Source organism: Salvia hispanica, chromosome 3, assembly GCF_029641045.1.
Source record: "Salvia hispanica isolate PSC_SH4W2 chromosome 3, Shi_PSC_v1, whole genome shotgun sequence".
NCBI classification, from domain to species: Eukaryota; Viridiplantae; Streptophyta; class Magnoliopsida; order Lamiales; family Lamiaceae; genus Salvia; species Salvia hispanica.
Window position 1 is genome coordinate 51,150,022 of NC_142694.1, and position 24,428 is coordinate 51,174,449.

General features: G+C 33.5%; 2 protein-coding genes and 1 pseudogene across 2 annotated transcripts; 1 reads left to right on the forward strand and 2 right to left on the reverse strand.

The window, feature by feature from the left end:
• Window positions 1–2,115: 2,115 nt before the first annotated feature.
• LOC125215705 (COP9 signalosome complex subunit 4-like) lies at window positions 2,116–8,401 on the reverse strand. The gene is made up of 15 exons (XM_089067661.1): window positions 8,285–8,401; window positions 8,069–8,210; window positions 7,813–7,964; window positions 6,168–6,271; window positions 6,012–6,072; window positions 5,729–5,821; window positions 5,553–5,653; window positions 4,672–4,780; window positions 4,246–4,290; window positions 4,043–4,111; window positions 3,856–3,947; window positions 3,711–3,753; window positions 3,282–3,341; window positions 3,045–3,104; window positions 2,116–2,412 (listed from the first exon to the last, which is right to left on the reverse strand). The coding sequence occupies exons 2-15, from the start codon at window positions 8,196–8,198 to the stop codon at window positions 2,338–2,340; spliced, it is 1,194 nt and encodes a 397-aa protein (XP_088923787.1). The 5' UTR covers window positions 8,199–8,210; window positions 8,285–8,401; the 3' UTR covers window positions 2,116–2,337.
• A 3,956-nt stretch (window positions 8,402–12,357) lies between these two features.
• On the forward strand, window positions 12,358–12,685 carry LOC125217043 (small polypeptide DEVIL 6 pseudogene; annotated as a pseudogene).
• A 6,722-nt stretch (window positions 12,686–19,407) lies between these two features.
• Window positions 19,408–22,891, reverse strand: SOG1 (NAC (No Apical Meristem) domain transcriptional regulator superfamily protein). Its single transcript, XM_048118845.2, has 6 exons — window positions 22,721–22,891; window positions 21,370–21,511; window positions 21,017–21,203; window positions 20,426–20,919; window positions 19,883–20,326; window positions 19,408–19,796 (listed from the first exon to the last, which is right to left on the reverse strand). Exons 1-6 carry the CDS (start codon window positions 22,726–22,728, stop codon window positions 19,728–19,730), a joined length of 1,344 nt encoding a protein of 447 aa, XP_047974802.1. The 5' UTR covers window positions 22,729–22,891; the 3' UTR covers window positions 19,408–19,727.
• Window positions 22,892–24,428: the final 1,537 nt, after the last annotated feature.

Sequence of the window (24,428 nt, forward strand, 5' to 3'; positions counted from 1 at the left end):
TTTAATATTTTAGCATGAATTCTGAAATCCAATTAGTTTACACTTTTTATTCTTTTATTCTATGGTTATATTAGGTGTTTTTATGTGATACGAATTCTAAGTTTAACTATGTTGTAAAATGACTTTAAAATTGAATATTATTGTAAGATGTACTTTTAAATATTATTTTATTTTAATATGTAATACTCTCTTCGTTCTATAATAGATGTCATATAAATATCACATTTTTTTTAAGTTCTCTTTCACATTAATATAAATATTCTTTCTTTCTCCACTAACACAGATAAAAACATCTCCTAAAACCCCGTGATATTACGCAAGTGTACCATTTATTATGGTAAGGAGGGAGTATTTAACATAAAATTCGCACCCCCAATCCAAAAAGTCTGCATCCACCACTGCGTACAAGAACTGTTGGTATCGTGAAAGGGCATAAAACATTTATATAATGTTCTATTTTGTGTGTAAAAAAAAAGAAGAGAAGATTGATTGCTGTAAATTTTTTCAGTGGAAGAATGGTTTGGTTGTTTTGGTTGGTTGTGGTAAAATATTTTTTACACTTTTAGCCTTTTTAATTATCTTATCAAAATAGATTCTACAGTAATTATTCTATGATAGTAGTTTGAACTTGTTTATGCATTTTATATGGTGTAATTTTGTTATTGAATTAATCACATATTGTTCATAAACTTCAAATTTTTAGATGCGTATTTAATCTCTAACATTGAATATGATAAAATTAGCAAATGGATTATGATACAAGTTACTACCTCAATGACAGTACATTTCGAACTAAAGGGATGGATCTTGTACCTCATATTCTATCAGGTCCTCTTCTCAATTTTCAGCGACAATTTTTTTTTTTTTTTTTTTTTGTGGTTGATTCTAAGTTGCACTCGTATTCTAATAAGTTGGTAATAACTGTGCCACTCCCCAAGCAAAGCACTATACGCTCCTGACACTTCACTAGCATAAATTTTTTTGGCTTCTCGTTTGGACGACTCATTCTTGCATAAATACTTTGTAATTTCTCTTTGGAAGCTTACCCATTGAAAACGTAGAATCTGAAACACCGTCAATTTCTTTTTTTTCTTGTCAAAGATGATCGTTGGAAGTGTATAAAGTATAAACTTTGCAATGAATAAATGAAGAAGATGAAAAATAAGTGAGCAATTTATCGTCGAGAATTTGTACTTGTTTATTTATTGATGGTAGTTGGTTGTTTTGCATTCAAAGGAAAAATTACAAAATCAATAATATTGACTGATTGTTAATTGGTGATATTAATGTTCTAAACGACCCTAATATATAAAATAAATATCATTAAAAGCACTGTGACAAATAAAAATTCGCATTCCAAGTACTTAGACAATACACAAATCATATGTGACATGTACATATAGTTCAACACACACAAAAATCAGATAGTCATTTCTTTATTCCTTTCAAATCTTCACTCGGTTCGATGTTCATTTCATTCTGTTATACCATTAACATACTTTCTTCCTCCTTTCTTAAAATTCGTACAGAAAAAACCTCATTTGATGGGAACCTCTCGTATAATTAATAGTGTCAAGAGACAATTGTCTTCATAAGATTTGGTTCCACTTCTCATTATGCATAATGCACGAAAAGTTTCGACACAACCATATACCATAGTAAAAAAAAAGAAGATAAACATAAACTAAATGAGAGAGCTCCAACTAGGAAATAAGACTCATGGTGCAGAAACCAAAATGACAGCTCATCTTCTCATATTCTAAGCTTCAATCAAGTAGAGAAGGACTAAGGAGCCTCTCAAAACAAATGGGGAATCAACGCGTAGGTACAAACATTATGGTTCGAAAGATTTGGAAAGACATCAACATAAATGAGCAGACAGTGCATAGGTAGGCGAAGGACAGTTTTGAGGTGCTCAAGAGGTCACAGCTGATCCCTATAAAGATTCAATAATGCATCATAAGGCCATCTTGAAGGCTTTCTCAAACTCTGACACATGGAAGGAAGTTTTCTCTGGGCCCTTAAGCTAATCTCAGACACATGTGTATGCGAAGTAGTGTGAGCTAGTAATGATTAAAAAAAAAAAAAAGTAGTTTGGATGTTGAGATCTCTCTCTCAAGCAAATAAGATATACAGTTGATGAAATGCATAAAGAAGATATTCCCAGCTGATGAAAGACAGCAGATACAAATGAAGATGGTGGGGGGGTATCGGGCCCAATGAAACAACTGCTATTACCTCAGATTAAGTAACTAAAATGTAGAGCACTACATCAAAAAGTGCTTGTTTCATAAAAGAGTCGATTTCATCATCAAAATTTTTACAAGAATGCGAGAATTAGACAGGAATGGGCAAACCCTTCTTCGCCATGCTATCAAGAATTTCATTGAGAGCCTGGCACAAGCCAAATATCTGCCAGCACAAATTAAATGTTAGCCCATGGATCTCGGTAAAACGTAAACTGAATATGGACTAGGTACAAATCTAAACTCGAAGAGCAAGAATTCTAGGACCTTTCTTAGTGGACTGGAAATTAAATAACGACAGTTTAGCAATTCTAACTAGCGAATCAAGGATAGCAAATTCCTGACCCTTTATCGAGCTTTTGGGACTTGATCATGTGTCTCAGTAATTAAGGTATCATAGCTCAAGCCTCCAAAGCTCGAGGCATGGTTGTTGCTTGGAGAGCCAAGATACATTGCTTAAACGTCAACTGTTAAAGCACAGTGGTCTAGCTCAAAAGCTCAACCGATGTGTGGCTTGAGATTTTAAAGAGGGTAAGCTTGAGACATACATGGATTTGGGAAAAAGTAATATACTACTACGAATTAATGGTAAAAGGATCCAAAATGGCTGTAAAACATGTCTTCAAATTATATGACTACAGGAAAAATATTTGTATCCCAAGTCATTCTTGTGCATCCACTAATGTCTTGTCTTCAAAACATATATTTGTTGTTCAAGATATATAGTATTTGCAAACTTTAACAGATGCATGCACCAAATCCAACTAACCCTACTCAATGATGAATAGCATGCATTACCTGTTGATCCCATTGCTGCAATTCCTCGGCGTCATCCTCAAAATGTATAAAAGCTTCGACCTGGCAAAGTTTGTTGTTGAATAATAGAATTGCTAATTACTAGATCTTAGAACAAAGAACCAGATAAAAAGGGGTTGATAACTGACTACCAAAAATCAAATAACTTTAAAACAAAATAAAGAGAAAACTCACCAACGAAACAATATGATTTAAAATTAATTAAAAGTCCAGTTTTACCTGATCAATAGAACCCCTCATCCTATCTTCACATATCATTCGAGAAGCTATTTTCTCAGCCTGCCAAAAGATTGAAGCTTTAGTAAACACTATAGATTATGTGAACTGTGAATTGATTTTTAAAAAGGAGATGGTATTAAGAAAAAGTACTACTCCTACTATTTATGGCTTCAGTCTCTCAAAACCAGTTGATTTCAATGTGGTAGAATTTAGCAAGTCACTGCCTAATAGGCATATGAAAAATAGCACTAAATGCAGAAAAGCACCCAAAATATCACATTTTAAAATAAGCTTTTCGCTTTGCTAAGTACAAAAGATAAAAAGTCTCCAACTCAAGAAAGTTGAAATATGAATCAAATTTGCCTATTACTTTAGATCTCTAATTCAACAAAGTAATAGCATCATTTTTAGTTGGAGATAGAAGAGAACCTTTTGAGGAGCAATGCCCAACAATGTGCCCAACTCTTCAAAACTGTACAACATACTCAAGGTCAACCACATTATACAAACCCGAAGAGATTATATAATCAGCATGTTCAGGCAACAGAATGGATCCAAAGACATGTCCACCCACCTAATATTTGTATAGAGTTTGCTAGCACTAAGGAGATTATGCTCAATCATGGCTCGATCAAGAACAGTAGAATTGTCAGGCAAAGTTGCTTTCTGTCAGCATTCAGAATCACATGTAAAGATTGTTAAAAATATAACAATAAATGAACTTGAAAATGGAATGGATGTAAACTCTTTAATGCACCTACCTGATGCGGCTTCAGTTCTTCAGAAAACGCATCAATTTCAGGTTTTCTCAAAATTCTCTCCAGATATACCTAAGGAATTTTGATATCAGGATTTAACTGACAGTTTATATTTGAGTGTGTCCCTACTATGTTAGGCACCAACTGTGCTCTCGAAACAATTTTTGTTGAGAAAGAGTCAGCACAATCAAGAATGAATAGATTACCTTCTGCAAGATTGGATAAATCTTTAGCTTAGAACACCGTTCATCCTGGTTGAATTGAAACAATGAATTAAGTTTAAACGTAATGTATGATCCTTGACACTAATATGACTAATAGGTGTGCCATTTGCAGTGGAGAATGTATAATAACATCATACAGGGCGATAAATATGAATAATCATGTGTGTATTTGAATGACAGATAGCACATATATCATAAAGAAGTCAATGCACTTCCTTTTTCAACAGATAAACAAGTACAAAGTAAGTTATGCAATACAATTATGAGAAAATGCATTAATTCAATGAGTGCGTAATTTAGCAGAGGGGACATTTGGACAAGAATCTAAAGACCAAAAATGATACAATAAGAATCTTCATAGTCAATCAGCAGAATCCAGACAAGTATTCCACGTAAGCATTTCTATACCTTGTAAAGGGTTGCAAGAACACGAGAACGACGAGGCCCAGCAGCTGCCAAAATTGTGCAGGTCACAGCAGCAGCTAAAGCTTGCTCCAGTGCTTCTTCATCGATCTCTCTGCAATATATTCATAAGCGTACAATAATCTCGTAAGACTCTCAAGTGGAAATGCAAAATATTTCTAAGAGAAAAATATGCAAAGATTCACATTCAAACACACTCAGTCACAGGTCACACCCAAAAAAATTGTTATAAACCAAATCATATTCAGAGGAAAGAAAACAGAAATATACCGAGTTGTGACTGCATTTACATTATTTAAGAGAGAGGATGGCTAAGCTTAGCCAAAACATAAGGATTTCAAACTTCTCAAAAATGCAAAACATTAGGTGATTCTCTTTGACAATGATAACTGTTAAAGGGGTCATTAAGATAACATATTTTATCTGCTTACTCCAATATAAATAGCCACAAGTTGAAAGCTCCATTCATTCAGAACAATTGAGCTTAAAATTATGATTGACAGGGAAATGGTGAGGCAAACTGAGATGGGCCAAAGAAGACAGCATGCCCAAAACACAATTTTATAAACTAACACAACATGAAGAGCAGCGCGACAAAGGCAACCCGTCCTTCTCATTGACGACCACAGGAGAAAATTAAACAATCACTCTGTCATCCATCATTAAAAGTTTAAGATTATGTTAAAGACAACAAAGAAGACGACTATACACTACAGGTGTGGGAGTAGGAACTAAATGCAGTGCTACAAAATTGTCCTGTGTGGTTGATATCGATACACAAGTTGCTGTCAAGGTTTAGAATATTTGATTGTTTATCTTTTGTGGATCGTGTGGAATAATAGTGTACCGAAATTACTCATACTTACTCATCTCCGATTTTCCGCTTTTCAATTTGGGATATGTCATAATGCCGTAGTGCAGCTTCCAGAAACTTCCTTTTTAGATCTAGAATCCTAGCATAACAAACCTGAGAAATAAAATGAACATTATAACCAGAATGTTGACATATCAAATTACCAACACAGCACAGCCAAATAGTAACCTTGTATTGTAAATTCAGTACTTCCTGCTGACTGTTGCTAACCAAAAAAGAAGCTTTGTTTATAAAAGCTTCAGCATTAACGGCGTCATCATCCTATAACAGAAGAAACAAGAGTTCATAAATTGGGTCCATGATGATTGATAGACAATAAATTCCAATAAGTGAAATCTCAAAGACATAGCTTCATTAATAATCCCATTCAAGTTACAATCAATATCTGATTGAACATTTTATGATTGTGAAGAATGTCAAAGAATGAAGACACAGAATAAAGGAGACCTACCTCGAGGTAAAGACGAGCAATTTGGACACATTTTGTAAGCCTGAATGTATCATCAATCACTCTACCAATTCAGAGAATGAGCACAAGTAAGAATTTCCAAAAGCATTCTGCCAAGTATGCTTAGTAGTGATTCAAGAGCGAAATCTGCAAGCAAACCTCATCCCAGAATCTAGGTCAATGCCACTAAGCATCTGTGCAGCTTTTGACCATTGTTGTTCCGATTCATACAATTCAGCCAGCTTTTCTCTGATTATCAAAACCTGAAATGGTTGCAAAAGTTAATGGGCAAATAATAAATCAAAATGAGAGCACAGGTTGAAAATAAAATGACCAGCTAACAGAAAAGTGAGAGACAAAAAAAAAAGTAATCATTACAGAGTTAGTAGATATGAATTACGAACTACCATCTATCAGTCGCATGTTATACTGTGCTTAATTGCTTTATCTACGGGGCCATGTGGTTACAAACCAGCAACACTAAATGATATTGCATTCCTCTTTGTTTGACATGCTACAAGCCTAAAAACTAAAAGCATTGATGGTACATGCTTCATTTCTAAGCCATAAGAGCATACTCTATTGCCTTGGAAAATTTTTATCAATCATCTGGAGGGGATTCAAAAAATTAAAAGATGTGGATCAATGAGAAGGTATTTAATGAAGTGCAATCTTTCAAGGATAAAGTCTACACCAATCATCCAAAAAGAACTAGAAATTGAGTACTGTGACTTGAATACTTGAATATAACGATTAAGTGCATCAAGCAATCAAAAAAGCGAATCACATACAGTGAATGATCAGGTAAGCGATTTATCTTTTTGTCTTTTGTTTCTTTAATTTATTTATTTCAATAGGTGAAGGGTTGTCGTGTTAATTTTGTTCATTTGGATATGAGGTGGTATACGAGGTAATCACATATGTATGGGTAGTAAAAGATGGAGTATTTTATTTGACTCTGTTAATAACATACTATGCCCCCTCCTATACATTGTATACAAACTTCCATTCACTTTCTCCCTGCAGTGTCCCATATTTAGCAAAAACGAGTTCCCTTCAAGTGACCAAAATTGGCCTACGCAAACTTGGTATGAAGGAAGTGGGTCAGACAAGGCTGAAGAGCACAAACAGGTTATACAATAATGTTTTCCCACTGAAACTAGCATGAAAAAAAATCTTGCATCTAATCATAGAGAACAGTAATGAGACAGTATAGAATGTGAAGTCTGTGCTTAAAGGTCCCATTACTAAAACAACTAGTAAGTGATCAGTATGCCAATGCAATAACTCAACTACTTCAGTTTTGTTGTTTCTACTCCCTACAGTTGCTCTTATCTATAGAAACTCTCTTCATCTCGAGATGAAAAATGTAAGTGCTTATATTATTTCTTGCCACGTCTCGGAAGGACAGTAGAACCAACACTTGTTCACAATGAGAGGTGGTTCAGCATTAAGTTTCGATTGTTAGAAACTTTCTCTTTCTCCCTTTCCTCCAACTTCTTTCTTTTCTATGATGTCTATTCTTTTCTTTTCTAAACTAAACTTGTTTCTTATGGGCACAAACCTAAGCTGTTTATGTTTAAAACTAAACTACTGCTCTACGAACTAGCATTCTCAGTTAAAATATGCAAAATCATGGTATACAACTATTTTATTTCCTTTTGCCAACTCACAAATTCAAGACCAACACAATATAGTACTACTACAAAATACTTAGTATATAATCCAACACCAGCAATTTGCAAAATAAAGGAAGGAGTAAGTAGTAAGACAATAAAAACAAAAAAAATCTTTGAAAAATAACCTGTTCCTCAAACGAAACAACTCGGGGCTGGATCTGATTGAGGGTGTAATGGGAAATTTCCTTGTGAAACTCAGGTTCCAACCTTCCCAATTCCTGGGCAAATGCCTGCAGAAGCTGTCGCGAAACAACAAGCGGCACATCGTCGGATAGCACTGGAACACATACAAATTACCGCCCAAACAAATTTAAGTAAAATGTACTAGTAGTATGTAACCGTTAATTGATAGTCGAAAACAAAGAAAATAGAAAACGCAACTGTGGTGGACGAACTGTTTGGCTTGTAGCACATCGTTTGAGGAGAGAACGGTGGCGAGAATGCGCTTGTACTGTTCGATCTTCTGGCGTTGATCAGTGATTGCCGACGCACTGGCAAACGCGCTCTCCATCCGGTTTATTTTCTAAACAATGGCGTTCAAATTAACAGTAACAAACCTATACAATATTGTGAACTTGTCGAAATATGGAAACTCACAAATAATCTAAATTCAGATTGATTATGCAATTCACCCTATTTCCAGAAATTTAAAGTTGATTTGGCCTTTAGGAAATTGCCTCCAGGAATAAAAATCGGATTATATCTTGTTTTAAAATAATTAAAAACTATAGTACTAATATCTACTCCTAATATACGGAGTACTATAGTTCTTAGTTCTCATTTTAAATAAGATTTTCATTTGATCACCTCTGTATATATTAGCAATCTACTAAACAAGTTTACGTATTGATTATTTGATTTGATACATAAATTTTGATTGCTATTGATTCAGTCAACAAATTGTTGTCATTCTCACTCTTGTTTTTAAACTGTGAAGCGCCCCCCGCCCGTAATGTAGGAATTGATTGTCGGGCTTTTTCTATTTTGATCAAAAATAAGATAAAGTTTCCCGGAAGGGGCAACCTTTTTTTTTTTTTTTTTTTCTTTTGTGGCTTACAAATGTGGTAAAAACATTTCACTGTTTGAAAACGTTAAAAATCTGTGATTTTAGGTCCTTAGAAGTTAGAATTGACTTCTAGGAAACTAGATCTCTCTCCCTCTTAATTTGTAAATCATCTAACTTGGGCTTTCATTTATTGAGTTCAAATGGTAGGTTTTCTTATTGGGCTGATATTTACCCTAACTAGAACAGAACAGCCCAATTTTCATCATATAATACCTCTATCAGTGACCAAACCCAACAAGTTAAAAAATAATTGAGGAAATTAAATAGGTGATAGATTACCAATTTGAATTCGACAATTAATTTGGTGTTTAGGTGACATGTCATTTTCCATTTACGATATAATTTTTTTTTCAATATAACCTATTTTCTTGGCTTCAATTGATTTTCTATCTTATTCTTGATTGACTAGAGCTACTCGTAATTATCTCCACGTATAATGACTTATTGGACGATTTGGATATGATAATTTTTGGTTCATTGATGTAAACATAATTGGCATTTAATATAAGGCATTCAATTTTTTAATCTCTGCATAAATTCTCGAAACATTTTCCATGCTATGTCTGAATATGGGAGATGGAAAGCATATATTTTAATTTAAACTATGTGAAGGTGCAAATCACGAAAGATGCACTATGATAAAGTCTTAATCACACTAGTCCATTCCCATATTAAGCAAGGCTTATGGGAACACGAGCCCTTAATTAATTTAGTTGCTGCTTAAATTAATCGCTTCGATTAACGAGTAAGCATTAACATTTACTTAAGCGTACGTGCGAGATGCAAAAACGAGCCAATTTGTCAGATTTCCCAAACTTTATTGTCATAAAACAATATTAACCCAAAGTTAGAACAGTGATTGACCAGCTAGTGTGTTAGACTTAGATTAAATAAAAAAAGTTAGGGATAATTAAAATTATAGTAATTAAATAAATGATGTCGAGAATTGCAGGGGCAACAACGATGCCAACCACGAGACCTTCACGTGTGGCATGACTTTGTTGTTCACTACAACCCACATGAATTTTCTCAACTTTATTTATTTAATAAAGTACTATGTAATATACTAGCTAGGACTACTTATCACTTCATATACGCCTGGAATTCTTTGATTTAATTTTAAATTATATATCTGTGACTTGAGTTATTGTTCGACACTTCTCTTCATAATCTCTTAAATTTATTTGATTTATTGTGCGACACTTCTCATTAATTTTATAATAATATATATGAGAAGAGTTATAGTATTTGTGATCGTATGATTAAGTCACATATATATGTTGCATTTTCCTACGTAAATTAGAGATCTAGGAGAGTAATATACTATATATAATATATGTAATTATAAAACCGTGCTTCTGCTGATTGTCTTTGATGATAGCAACAAAGATGATTTAACAAACAAGAAAATAGGGTTGTGCGCACAATAATCAAGATTGACCTAATAAAATGGTGTGAAAATAAAAGCTGTTCTTGTTAATTAAAATTAGGGTTAATGTGCTGTCGTTAGTGAAATGGGAGGAACACGAGAGAAGGCAAGTGGATTAAAATATGTGTGTGTGTGTCAGATTAATAATATAGAATCCTATCACTTAATTGGATTTTGAGCTGTTAATTTGTATGAGTACTAATAAAAAAATAGTAACCGATAACTAAAAATCTTAAATATTCCTTCCACAAATGAATGTTGCTTCTTTTTATCTAGCATAAATTGTGATTGAATTTCATTAACAGGTACAATCACCTTTTTATTATTACTGAGTGCTGCCGATTTTTATGCATGTAAATATGTATAATTCGTGGTTAACAATTTTAACCTTTAGCTCAAGATTAACATATAATTAATGACTGATGCAAAAGGGTATGAGTAATTTTGATAGGTCCTTGCTGGAATGAGTAATTTTCTGTATTCAAGATTTATAGTACTACTATTATTTGTATATATAACAAAAATCAATATAATTGATAGAATTAATCGAATTAATTGAAACAATCGTGGTCCGATGTAGACATGCATGAAGCAAATTCATTTATCGTCGGAGAGAATTAACATTTGACCTATACCCTATTGAGTATAGAGCTATGGCTACATCAAGTTCATGATTTAAGTGTGATTTTTCCACATAAATGCTCACTCATATGCTACTTCACATGACATGATTGTCGCCTTATGAAAGCAAATAATAAAGTAAGTATACATATATTTTGTTAAGTAGGATTTCAACTACTGAATCACAATACTTGTCCCTGTTGTTTGCCTGTTGGTTTAATTAGATACAACCAATATCTATATATAAGTACAAAATTAATAATAATACAAATAAATCACGAATTAAGAATCTAAGTATATATTATATGAATATAGACAAATAGGTCCAAACAAGTACTCTTATCCTCAACATATTGTAATATAAATATAATTTATAATTAATCATGGAATAAATGGCCGACCCAAGGTTGGTTGGTTAACCCTACTACGCCTATATGTCAAGGATAATATTATTATTGCTTCAGAATCGCACCACAATTTTATTCACTGATTTTTTAATTAATTAGTTTATTAATTTTAGTTTTTTGATTTATACTATAAATGTATATGAATCATAATGGCAATGGAGACTAGTGAATGAACCCCCACGGGGTAGCCTCACCAGTCAAGGGAAAGTTGATTTCTTGTGATGATAATTCAAAATTAATTTCAACCTTGTTATCATATCTATATACATGTAGTAAATACTACATGCGAGGTTCATAATCGTTTGAAACTCTCATTTAGGAATATATACAATATTTTAAATTAATACTCCATGAGCCAGTTAGTTTTATAGGATAAATTTTTTGAATAGTTTAGATCTTGGCCTTTTGATTTGGTTACAAACTCGACTTATTATGAATTTTGATTATTCTCAATTTATTATGGGATTTGGAATTTTGGATCCCAGCTATGGAGAGAAGCACAACAAAATTATATTATACTACTCATTATCAAATATTTAACTTCATTTATTTTGATCACATGTTTAAATAAAACTTCAGTCGCCTATTGAAGATCCACTTCAATGATTACGATGTCGACAAAGTGCCACCAATTCCATCCGACGAACGGCAAGAAGAATTCTTACACACCAAATGAAGACAATGAGAAGTATAGAATTCATTGGAGGAGACGAAGGTATTAATACGTCGATGTGTCCGAAGACCCCTTGATCGACAACGAGCAAAGGATCTGAATATTCATGGAGATGGTCACTGAAAACACACCGCAATGAAACCGCACAAGGGCCGGGTGTAAAAAGGTGTCTCCCAATTCCCAGCTACATCACAAATTTGGAATTTCGGCTGAAATTTGGAATGATAATTTCTCAGATGAATAATAGAATTTAAATTTAAAATACTAGGATATGTGGTGTGGTAAATGATATGAGTAGTATAATAAGGTGCAATATATATACACAGTGGGCAAAAAAATGTGAAGGAAGGAAGGAAGCGAGGGGCCCATAAGGGAACAGTGTGGCGAGATAGGGGGCACTTCACGCCCTTTGATGCCCCATCGCTGCCTCTTTACTCGACCACTCACCCTATAAATCAACCCCTTCCCTCTCTCTTCTTTCTCAGAATATCATCAATCATTCACACCACCAATTCCAAACTCTCTCTCTCTCTCTCTACAAAATTATTAAAATCAAGATCAATAAATCAAGATGAAGATGAGCAGCAGCAGTAGCAAGAGAAGAATTTCGAGCAGCAGAGGAGGCTTCCTAAGAGAACAAAGGGCAAGACTTTACATCATTAGACGATGCGTAGTCATGCTCCTTTGCTACCATGACTGATCATCCTCTTCTGCTTCCATCTACATTATTGTAAATACAATCCTTCACAATTTTGTAACTGCCCTTTTTGTAGCTATCAATTCAAATTAATTATTTTTTCTATTTTATATGCTCTCATTTATTTTACATTCCTATCAATTCCAAGAACTTGGACATCTTTTTTACAATTGGGACTACTTTTTCAAGATTTCAATCAGCTGGGAATTCTTGAAGATTTCTCAAGTCATTTCCGTCTTCTTGGTTTTGCTTCTACTTTGGTCAGCTATTGAATCAAGACATTTAGCCACTATTAATTTAACTAATTACCTACAAAGCCAAATGAAGATTTTCTTGATTTTGCTTTTACTTTGTTCAATTATTGAATCATGACATTTAGCTTTTACTAATTTAACTAATGCTAGTACTCTAGCTAGGTAAGTCTTTTTTCACTAGTGGAAGTGGAAGCTAACTTCTACCAAATGATTAATTAGATCGCCGCAAACGGCAATATTAGTATCCCATGATCTCCTTGAAAATTTTGTTAAAAATACAACTTTAAAAACTAGTAAAAGTTATTTATCAATACAGTAATATCAATTCCTAATATTGAATCAGAAACTAACGGTACTTTCACATGTTCTACTTTTAAGTGCTACATTTTTTTTTTGGGATATACCTTTTATTTTTCTTTCACTTTATTCTTTCTAGTATCTACTTTACTCACAAAACAACATAATATAAAATTTCGTGTCGAATTAAAAGTGCTCCACGTAGAATGAGATGGAGGAAGTAGTTTATAATGTCAACTTATAATATTAATAAATATATGGACTACTAATATAATTTTATATTTCAGCTTTAAAAAGAATTTTGAAATGAACCATCTCCTATATACCTATATATACACACACTTATAACCTTAGCCACAAAGCTTATTCCTAAACTTTATATTATATTATTATTATTATTATTATTATGCACATTATTATAAGAATTACTACTAATTAACTAAACTTTGTATCTGGTTAATGGCAAAAAGTAACAATACGAAATTAGGGAATTCTGATGATGGCAAAAATTCTTTTTTGATTGGTCAAACTCTTTTTCCAACACTGTTTTTAGGCACGTCTGTGACTGTATGAGCATGCCTTAATCAAATCCTTTTAGTAAGAAATAAATGGTGCTTTATTATCATTAATCATTTGATCGCCGCTAATTAAAGCAGAATGACGTGCTTAAAGATAAGATATAGTGTAATTATTGTTAGAATTATTTATACAGTTGTTGCTTTCGCTGATTATTGGATGTTAGTTGACATATAACTGTCTTAGCTTTAAACGTAGTTGTTAATCGTCGAGATAATCTTGTTTGTAATTTTCTTACAAAGATAGTCTTGTTTTATTTCATTGTCTTCAACCAAACAACATGAATATCTTTAATTTGTGTGTGCGCGTTTATGTGCTCCTCCAACTAAGTATATAAATCCAGGCAAGCTGTTGAACTGAAAATATATAAATACAAGTACTATATTCGGTCAAACTGCAATAAATAATTTTTTTCCAATTCATTTCAGGCTTAATATATATGGAGTATATGCATGTGTAGGAATAGAAAATGACTAACATCAGCTGTTTGCACGGTGCCACGGCCAATCGGTTCAGGGGATGAATTAGTAATTTAAAATAATAGATATTTCAAATTTTAGAGGTAATATTTTAAATTAATTTTTGTATCCATGGCTCACTCATGACAAGTGACAAAGGCAAGATTTTGACGTTTGGACATGAAAAAAGAAAAATATTGGCTTCACCACTACTAACAACTATGGTATATTAGCGTCGACATTTCCGGGAGTACTGTGGGATATCACTCGGTATTTTTGTCGCCGAAGGCAGCTTCACGTAGATGATAGTGATTAAGATGTGTAATGAGTGAAAAATATTTGGGAACGAGGATGTGGTTGACATACGAATATTTTCGTGTTGACATCTAACATAGGCTGCATGTTGACATAGTTAGCCGTTGACAATTAGCAACTGGTCACGTCCCTTGCGATGATATAGTTAGTATAAAAGTTAGTAGTACTAAATTTATTGAAAAATATTTAAATTACCAAATTAATATCACTAAGTTTTATTCAAAATCATTGGGTCCATAAACCAATGCCCTTTAATTTGTACTGTGCCCGTCAAATGTCAATGCTCATATATGACTCACTTATATCCGAGAATTGTGACTTTATTTCATAATAATTGTCAAGCCACAAGTGAAATGTATGTACCACTAAACCAAATACAAAATATTTTTAGATCAATCCACGCAGTGATATTTTCTCAATATATAACTAAAAAATTGCAATATTTTTGTGTTATATAGTAGGAGTAGTATGTGATTTCATTTTCAAAGTTGAGTAGAAAAAAGTTAAGAGAAGGAATGATGAGAAAAGAGAGTGGGGGTTGTACTAGAGAAAAAGTAGTGGGTGTCGGCCGATAATTAAATGTTGGCATCTAAGGTAAGGAGGAAAAATGAGAAATAAAGTTGAAAGGTCCAAACAGCATACCCACCTTCCCGACATAATGCGATGAGTCAAATTTGCAGCCTTATCTCCCCCACGTGCATTTCCCACCCATTCTCTCTCAACAATCTTCATCTTCAACATTCCTATACGATTCTTCTACTTTGTATATACTTATTCCCATCGATCTGATTTTTGCATTGAGTGAAACTTTACAAGAGATTTGACTTGCTTTTGTTGTTTTTACCTAATTAAGTATCGGTAATTTGAGTCAGTATATGACCGTGAGGTAAATAATTAAGGGATTACAGTAGTGTGTCATCAAATACTAACTAATTTATAATTATAACTAATAACTAATAACAATTTTGTAGGTTAAAAATATTAACACAAACATATAAATTTATTAATATTTTTGTATTGATAAACTTATGTCTTTGTGTTGATCATTTTCATACAAAGAATTGAAAGTTATTAGTTATTACTGTAAATTAGTTAGTAAACTAACGCAACCATTTATTATTATCTTTAGAAAAATCTATAGTTTTGCACTAAAGATGCTTGTTGATAATTTGACATGTTAAACAAGCTAGGAGAGCTTCTAATAATGTTTTAGAAAAAAACTGAATTGCACATGGCTCTCTAGCTGGATTCAATAAACTAATTAATCATGCAAGAGTCACCTATTGAAATTTGAAACACGTTGAAGAAGCCTATAAATATAAATTAACACCTCTATAATATTGATAGCTAGATATAAAAATATAAGGAGTATAAATAATTAGTAACAAGGTTCTCTTCTTATACACGTGCTAAACCACAATCGAATTAAAATTCGCAAGTAATCCACTCATAGATTTTTTTAAAATTCTATTTAACATCTATCTTAAACTTGAAATTGGAGATTTTCAAGGACGCATAGAAAAAACGATTTATACATTGTACAGGTACATTACGACCTACTAATATTTTCAGCATTTCACTACATATACACATAACATGGAGTACTATAAACATTCGAATCACCACTAATTTCGATCAGAATATGCCCAAGTTTTTCAAAACAATATTGGCTCGAGTGTTGCTCTATTAAAACTGAGATTATACCCAAATTTTCCAGGCGAATCATGTCCCTTTACTAAAATATTCATAATATTACCAGTAGTCGCAACGCAGTTGGCAGCGCGGAGCTGTGGCGACCATGAGGTCACGGGTTCAAACCCCGCCACCCGCTCGGAGACTTTCGGCCTTAATCCACAAGCTCGGTCGAGCAGGATTAGTCGGATTCGTTAGGTACCTGTGGTTAAAAACCCAAAAAAAAAATATTCATAATATTAGCTAGATAAATAGTTACTACTATTAGATTGTTCGCGTTTAACTTCCATGACACATATACTTGTCTACTACTACTACTATTTATAATTTCCATACCAAACACTTATCTTAACCACTACTTTTTTAATAATAAAAATTATGTTAATCCAACAAAGTAATTTATAAGCTATCATAAAATCAAATTTCGACCTGCGTTTTATATATTCTAACTAATGCATGACTTGGAAGTACTGGTTCAAGTCAACATTATCCCAATTAATGACATAACATTTTTAAGGGAAATAACTAATACTAATATATATTGATACTACAATAAGAATACCATGAACTCGTTATCATATGGAATGGTAGTTTTGTAAAAATCAATGCCGAAGCACTAACAAATAATTATATCTACCACCCCTCCACCAAAATAAGACAAACAAATTTTCCAATTAAAATTAAGAGCAAATAGTCAATCAAGCACTTAGTATTTTCCACTTAACAAATAAACAAATATTAGACTCTTAACACTAGTGCTAAAATGTAGGGATTCAACGCCCAAATCAAGATTATTTTTTCCTATAACCTTTACCAACTTGGAGCATTATTAATGTCCAGTCATTTAATTTATCAACCCAAATTTAATCAGGTATAAGTATAACGATGGCTGACTCATCAAATATAATTAATTAGAATTTAAGTGTAAAGTCAAATTGCAAAATTAAAGAATTTGGTAGAAGTATGTTTTATTAATATTATATTATAAATATGCATACACTGTCCAATTATTAACAACATTATGTTTTACAATAATATATATAATACATATATGGAGTATAATTAACTGACACAGACCCAACTACATAATTGTCAGATTGATGTAGTAGCCCAGCATGCTGATTCATTTCTAGATTTTGTCCTTGGTTCATTGATAGTATTATCTACATTTTGTCACTTTTCGAAATTTTTTTCTTGTAATTTGGGGCCACTCACTAGGGTCGAACCCACGCTTTCCAATTCTGATTCATGCTTGACTAGATACTTGAACTTTATCCATAAATTTAGGCTTTGTTATAGTTGGAGGTTTATAACATGCTTAATAATTTTTTATGTCATCATTAGATTTTATTTGGTACAAATCTCAGTCAAAATATGTTAATTTAGATATCACATGCCTCCTACATTCTGTATTTCATATAATAAACCGTTGTTGTCATTTAATAAATTATATATACATGTGCTAATATCAAAATCCTAGTGCTATATTCAACTTCACTACAAGTCCATAATATATCGAATTAAATTATGAAAAATTCTAATACAAGTCCAGAATATATCGAATTAAATGATATAATTAGAAACCCTTGATGAAATTCTAATTGCAATCAATAAATTAAGAGTAGATGAAAGTGATAAACTCTAATTTAAGTGGATGTACTGTACATCTAAATATAGCATTAATGACATAAAGTAGTACTCATAAGTCAAGAATGAAGGGTGCAATCAATTAGTACCTCTTTTCTACTGAAATCATGATCAAAAGAAAAATGATTGGCATACATACATAATTTAATCTGAATCTAATATCTATGAGCTCCAGCTGGAGGCAGCAACCAGGTTGTTTGGAGCGCAATTATTTCCAAATAAAATGATTTTTGGATAAGAGAAAAACAACCCTCGTGATGAACGAAATTCAAATAAAACACGGGGCCATGGTTATCACATACATGATACAACAGGTGCCCCAATTTCATTATCTACAAAAACTATCTATATATGTGATTGATGAAATTGAGGATGCTGCTAAGCGACATTTGGATTGATACAGTCAGTTCCCCATCACGCAATCATGCTATCCATGAATTTTGCATTTTCTGCACAATTATTTTTCTACAGGTTCATCATTTTTTATATGATTTCAAACGTGCACATCTGTCATTGCATTACATATATCTCTAAATTATATTTTCATTATTATTATTATTATTATTATTATTATTATTATTAATTCATACCGTATTAGATTTGATATGTCCGATCAAAACCGACCCCAAATAATTTCCCAACCAAAATTACAATCATCAGTTTTGAAGAGATATCTTTGTGATAACTCGAACCAGAGACCTTTGATCTCAAGCATTAACCTCTCTACCGTTTGGCCAATTCACACACACTTTGTTGGTTTGAATTTGGATTGCATTCACCCCTACTCACGGCTATAATATGAATTCTATATTTGTAAAAGAATTAATTGCCTTTAAAATCAAGTAGTTTAATTAAGTTCTAGTTTATCCCACTCCTATCAAATTTTGAATAACAAATCATAAAGTTTCAAAAATTCTCAATTGTCCCATTGACCAATTTATTTTGTTTTAACACCTCTCAAAAAGATTTCGTTTAGTCGTCCATGTTATCACATTAACACACATTTATATCAATATTTATCGGCGCCACCAAAAAATTTAAATATATTCATCAATTTAGCATCAAATTTACCCCCAAAAATGATATCATTAGACAATGAGATTTTTTAAAACTTTACAAAACTAGAATTTAACAAAATTTCATGCTTTTATACGCAGTTAACTCTTTATAAAGTAAATCAATTAAATTAAATATTTTATTTGAATAATTGAACACGTCATGAATATTTCAGCCCACACACTAATCATCCAATCAAATAAATGTCACTCCAACTTTAAATTAATTATTTAATCATTCTTCAATCCTCATCTAGTAATTAGTCCACAAAACTAAACTATATGACCAATAAATATATAGAGCATCATTTTCAAAGACAAATGCTCTCTTATCTCTAATTAATTCCATAATGAAAATCATGGTACATATATTTGGGCTGAATTGGCTCCAGATCTGTTGACCCGACGAAAACTGATCGGGCCGGCCCTTGCAAACTAGAAAATTTTAGAATCCGTCCACTTTCACTGGGTTGTGGGATATAGGACTGGTAGCCAGAAAAAAGTTCTTCCTCAAAACCGGGCCGGGCCGATCATTTCGACAACTTCACATGTTAAATTCAAATATCGCATTTTATCAATAATGTGCCTGGAACTGTCTATATTTCCCCAGAGATAAACACACACAAACTTTTACAGCAAATTGCAAGATTTCTGAATGCAAAAACGATTTCATAAACTATACAAGCAGGGCAGGATATACTGGCTGAGCAAGACATAGTGATTTGTGAATACATGAAACTTCAAAACGGATAGATTTGTTTAAGCAAAATACCAGCAGCAAAAGGAAGTGTTGTTTGCTCACTTCACTCAAAAACATGCCCAAGCTTAACAAAAAAAAAACCCTTCGTTGGAACTAGTCGATCACCTTCCCTCCTCGGAAGTTCTCGCCCCACGCAACAAAGCTGTCTTGAGACTCAAACTCCTGCACGAATTTAAGTGCATCGAGTTCTAAGTTCATAACAGAAATGGTTAGACGCAAAGACACAAATTCAGATTAAAAAGGCTTACGAGTTGGCTCAAGCGAAAATCTGGAGGGGTGTCGTTTAAGAGTTGGCTCAAGCGAAAATCGGAAGGGGTGAGTTCAATGTTTTCTGCATCGGTAGCCATATTCTGGCACTCCTCCAAGTCCCTCTTCAAGTCCTCTGGTCCTAAATGAGCGTATTCGCCTAGTAGAGCTTTACCTTTCTTCTGTCCTTGACCATCTCCATTGGCATCCCTGCCTGGAGACTGGCTTTGCAGAAACTCGTCGCAAAGGGATAGCCCTTCCACAAGCTGCTGTGAACTCAGCAAATACTGCGACTCATTTTCCCACCATTTGTTCCCTTCAGCATCATCTCCGTCATTGTTGTCTGCCATCGCTTTATCAGCATCATTCTCCACATCTTCGTGATGTTGATCATCGGCTTTCCCAAGGGGAGTTTCAATCGCGTCTTCCATAATATTTTCATCATTCTAGATGGCGAGTATTTGAAACAAGAGAGGCAACACATGTAAAATCTTTATAATGGTATCATGAGATAACAGTGATTGCATTGCATGAGTTTAGTCTACCTCAATGGTGAGGGGAACAGTGGAATCTTGCAACGCCTCGTGATTGGAGAGTCTCGTCTCTGGACGAGGCTCGGGAGTCACAGACTTTGGGGTGACCGGATCCACCTTAGGAGTCGTCAAGTGAATGGCTGCTTCGGGAACATCTTCTTCACCCCTCTCGATCTGTTTGGTTTGTTGCTGCTGCTGATAAAATATTTTGGAGATCACGTATTCGCCTTCCTTCTCGTCTTCCTCAGTACCCAGGTGATACTGATGCATCACCCAATTAGTCTTCTCAGCCTTGCCTCCTCTCGCTGGGCTTATGTACAAAACCATAATCTTCTTACATCCTTTCTGTACACCGTCGAGTAGCACAGGTTTCGTGCGGCCAGTCTTGTGCCAACGAACATCACCAGAATTGTCGCCATGGATCTTTCTACGCTTTCTTGTCCCAGTACTATATGCTTTGATTGCTCTGTGGAAAAAGTGTGACACGCTTCCGTCCTGCTTTACACCTGCGTTTTTGTTGTGACAAATATAGCTTGCAGTGTCATGACTTATGCCTCCCGGGGGAGATAGAAAACAATAGAAGAAGTAGATTGCGACGTATACCAGGCAAATTTTGAGGATGGGCATAACAAATGCCGTCTTCTTCTTCAACAGTCGGAACGAATTCATCAATAAAGGGATGAGGGTTGAAATCCTGAATACCAGCCTTTGCAAGTAAATGCCAGATAATCTCTTGATCGGTAGGATCAAATTTCACACCACGAGGCAATCCCGGCCATGCATGAGGAGCCTGACAAGTGATGAAAATCGGTCAAAATGCTACTCCATTAAAGGGCAATAACGTACTCAATCAGCTATAGGCATAGTTTTGAACATACATTATATGAGAAATAGCATGTCAATTGAGTAACTGAGCAGAAATAAGGCAAGAAAAATTTCATCAAAACGCAACATACATCACTGTTGTCAATGACATGACTGCAATTTGGGCAACTTTTAGTTGGGTTGCTTTTCCACTGGATTTCTTGTGGATCAACTGCACCAGACGCACTCCTAATTTTAGTAGCAATTCTGTTCGGGTCAACCAGCCACGATGGCCTGCACGTCTCAAAAAAAGAATGTTTTGATCATCACATGACCAAGCTAAGGCGAAGCAGCATGATTCTCAAATCAATTGGAGAGACATTGGCATGGATATAAAATAATTCAGACCAAGTAATTAATACAGTTTATAAGAATCAATTGTCAGCAGAATCAAAACAAGAACACGTCTTGACAATTGCAATTTGGCTTTGCAAAAGACTTGCCTACACAAAAAGCTACAAAAAACCTGACAGAATCAGTAAAGCGAGTTCCACAACTATATTCCGTTCGTAGAAACTAATTATAACCTAATGCTTTGTCAACATACAATACAAATAACCTCGGAAATGCTACCAACTATGGTCATGTCTTCTGCTCACAGAAGTTCGCTCACAAGCAAGTAACCTAAGTGAGACGGAATTTGTCTCACAAGGATGAAGAATAACCCACAAGCATTACAGGCTCAGATCTATTTAAACTTCAGTCCAACATTGTATAAATTTAGCACAAACACTCTACATCCACGACCCTAATCATAAGTTCCGTCCTGACTCTAACCAGATTGAATTGATACTAAAAAAGCAACAAGCAAACTTCATCCTGTGTTTAATAGCTGAGAAAAACCATCAATTCTCAAAGAGTTTCTCCTTTAACTATCACAAACAGCATAACAAGTAAATAAACACGGAATTGGATTAATGCATCAAAGAATCCCACAACGCAATATTAATGAAACTCATTTTAAATCAAACAATGTGAGCAGACAGAACCAAGACTTTCACTTTAAAGCTTATAACTATCAAATTCTAGATATAACCAAGAAAATGAGATAAACTAAATACACCCATTGCCCTAAATCAGTAAATCTTAGGGCTTAGTACAAAATAAGTGAGTAATAGCATAGGGCGAAAGGGTCAACGAAAACCCAATAACTATAATAATAAGTGAAAACCCTCGACTATAAGCTAGAAATTTTCACAATCAACACGACGCAACTCAACTTATACTACACTGATACAATAAAGATCAAAACTTTTAATTATACGGCTCGAAAACATAGCAGCTTTCTGCAAAAATAGAATCTTGCCGCGAGCCGCTTCAAGATTCAACAACCGCAGAAGGTAGCTAACTATACAATAGCATTGTCCAAGAACCAAAAAAAGGGGGAAAACCTAAACTGAATCCTCACAAAATGTAAAACAAGAATTGGAGTTTTGGGCATACCTGGCCATAGTGAAATGCTCTGTGAGAATCAAAATAAACACCAAAAACTTCTACGGAGTACTACTTATTTGAATACGAATTTGGGGATGTTGTCCAATAAAGTCTGATTTGTCTTGAATATTGTGAAGTGAATTGTCTCTGAAAATATCCCACTCACTAGTTTCAATACTATACATTTTTTTTAATCTTTTCTAATATGGGTGTCGACTTTCAAAGGCAACTTACTGTTCTACTGATTTGACGTGGGAACATAGTACGACAATTCGTTTCCTTTTTATCTTCATTTTTAAAAAAAAAAGGTTTGTGGGGAATTTGAGAAGACTCGGTCCAACTATACTACTACTACTAATAGTAGTTTCTTTGATTAATCACCAAGATTATACTACTACTATTATCTTCATAATAATAGTTTGATTAATCACCAAGATTATACTACTAGTATTACATTTAATGCATTTAAAAAGTGTGTAGCAAAATGTTGTACGTATATGTTTGAGTGGGCGGAGGGAATAATTTATGAATTTTCATATAATGATGACGACACGTTATTTTATTGCGGATGATTAAGAAATCAAAACTTTGAGCAATGAGTGTAATTTGATAGTAGATATAGCAAATGCAATATAGATGCAGCAAATCATAAGTAAAGTATTTAGACTAATAGAAAAAAAGTATTTTAATGCAAAATTTATAAAATAGGAAAAATTAAAAAAAAATAGTGAAAATAGTGTTAATAAATTGCAGTATCTATGTTATTAGTAAAGTAGTTGTTTAAAAAAAATTATATAGAACTAGTCTAATTTTAAGAGATGATACAAAATGTGAAAACTTGCCCATTTTTATAGAACTAAATGAGTGTGATATTATTATGACCTTAAGAAAAAATAATCATATTTTAATTGTTCTTTTTACAAAATATACTCTTTTAATTAATCATTTTTTATTCTACACTATATTTTATACTTTTACAATTTTATACTAATAAGTTAAGAAATTGAGTGCAGAGATAGAACAATAATGATATTTTAATTTTAGAAAATGTATCAGCAGTGAGAAATTTGAATAAAGGAAGAAGGAAGTAGAATTTGGTAAATCGACCAATCGTTTTAATGTTTCTGTATAATCTATTAGAGCACTCCCAATGGAGTTCCCTTATTTCTCCCTTATTTCTCCCTAACTCCTGCCACATCAGCGCCACATCAGCATCACATTTTATCCCCAGTTTTTAGCCAACCCCTACAATGGTTTCTCCCTTATTTCTCCCTTATTTCTCCCTAACTCAACATTTCATTTTTACATCATCACTAATTTAATTGTTTTATTTTTATATATAATAAAGCTAGCTTATTTAATTTATAAAGATAAATCAAATAAATAGTAATAAAGTTCGTTGTATTAAACACGGGTACACATTACAACGAAGAAAATTAAAAAAAAAAAAAGTACACGAATGGAAATAAAAAATCAAAAAAAAAATTCAAAGAAAAAAAAATTCAAGGGCGGTGGGCGCGGTTTCTATTTGCCCACAATTCTTCGATGATATCGTGTTGTAGTGCTTGATGGGCCTCCTTCTGGTGTATGTCCATGAACGCCTGGAACCGTTCATGTTCGTTGTGCGGTACACCCTGGCGGGCGGACTCGGTTGAGACACCGTGACTCGATGATGCAACACTTGGGTCGTTGGTGACGTCGAGGACGCCTTCGTGTT

Bases quoted from the DNA above. Each gene is read 5' to 3' on its own strand.
- SOG1 (XM_048118845.2), bottom strand. The intron at 20,920-21,016 runs GTATACGTCGCA...ACAAAAACGCAG, and splicing joins CCATCCTCAAAATTTGCCTG to GTGTAAAGCAGGACGGAAGC. The intron at 20,327-20,425 runs GTAGACTAAACT...CTCGCCATCTAG, and splicing joins CTGTTCCCCTCACCATTGAG to AATGATGAAAATATTATGGA.
- LOC125215705 (XM_089067661.1), bottom strand. From the start codon at position 8,198: ATGGAGAGCGCGTTTGCCAGTGCGTCGGCAATCACTGATCAACGCCAG. The intron at 3,342-3,710 runs GTTCTCTTCTAT...ATCTTTTGGCAG, and splicing joins TGGGCATTGCTCCTCAAAAG to GCTGAGAAAATAGCTTCTCG. The intron at 2,413-3,044 runs GTAATGCATGCT...TTGTGCTGGCAG, and splicing joins TGCAGCAATGGGATCAACAG to ATATTTGGCTTGTGCCAGGC.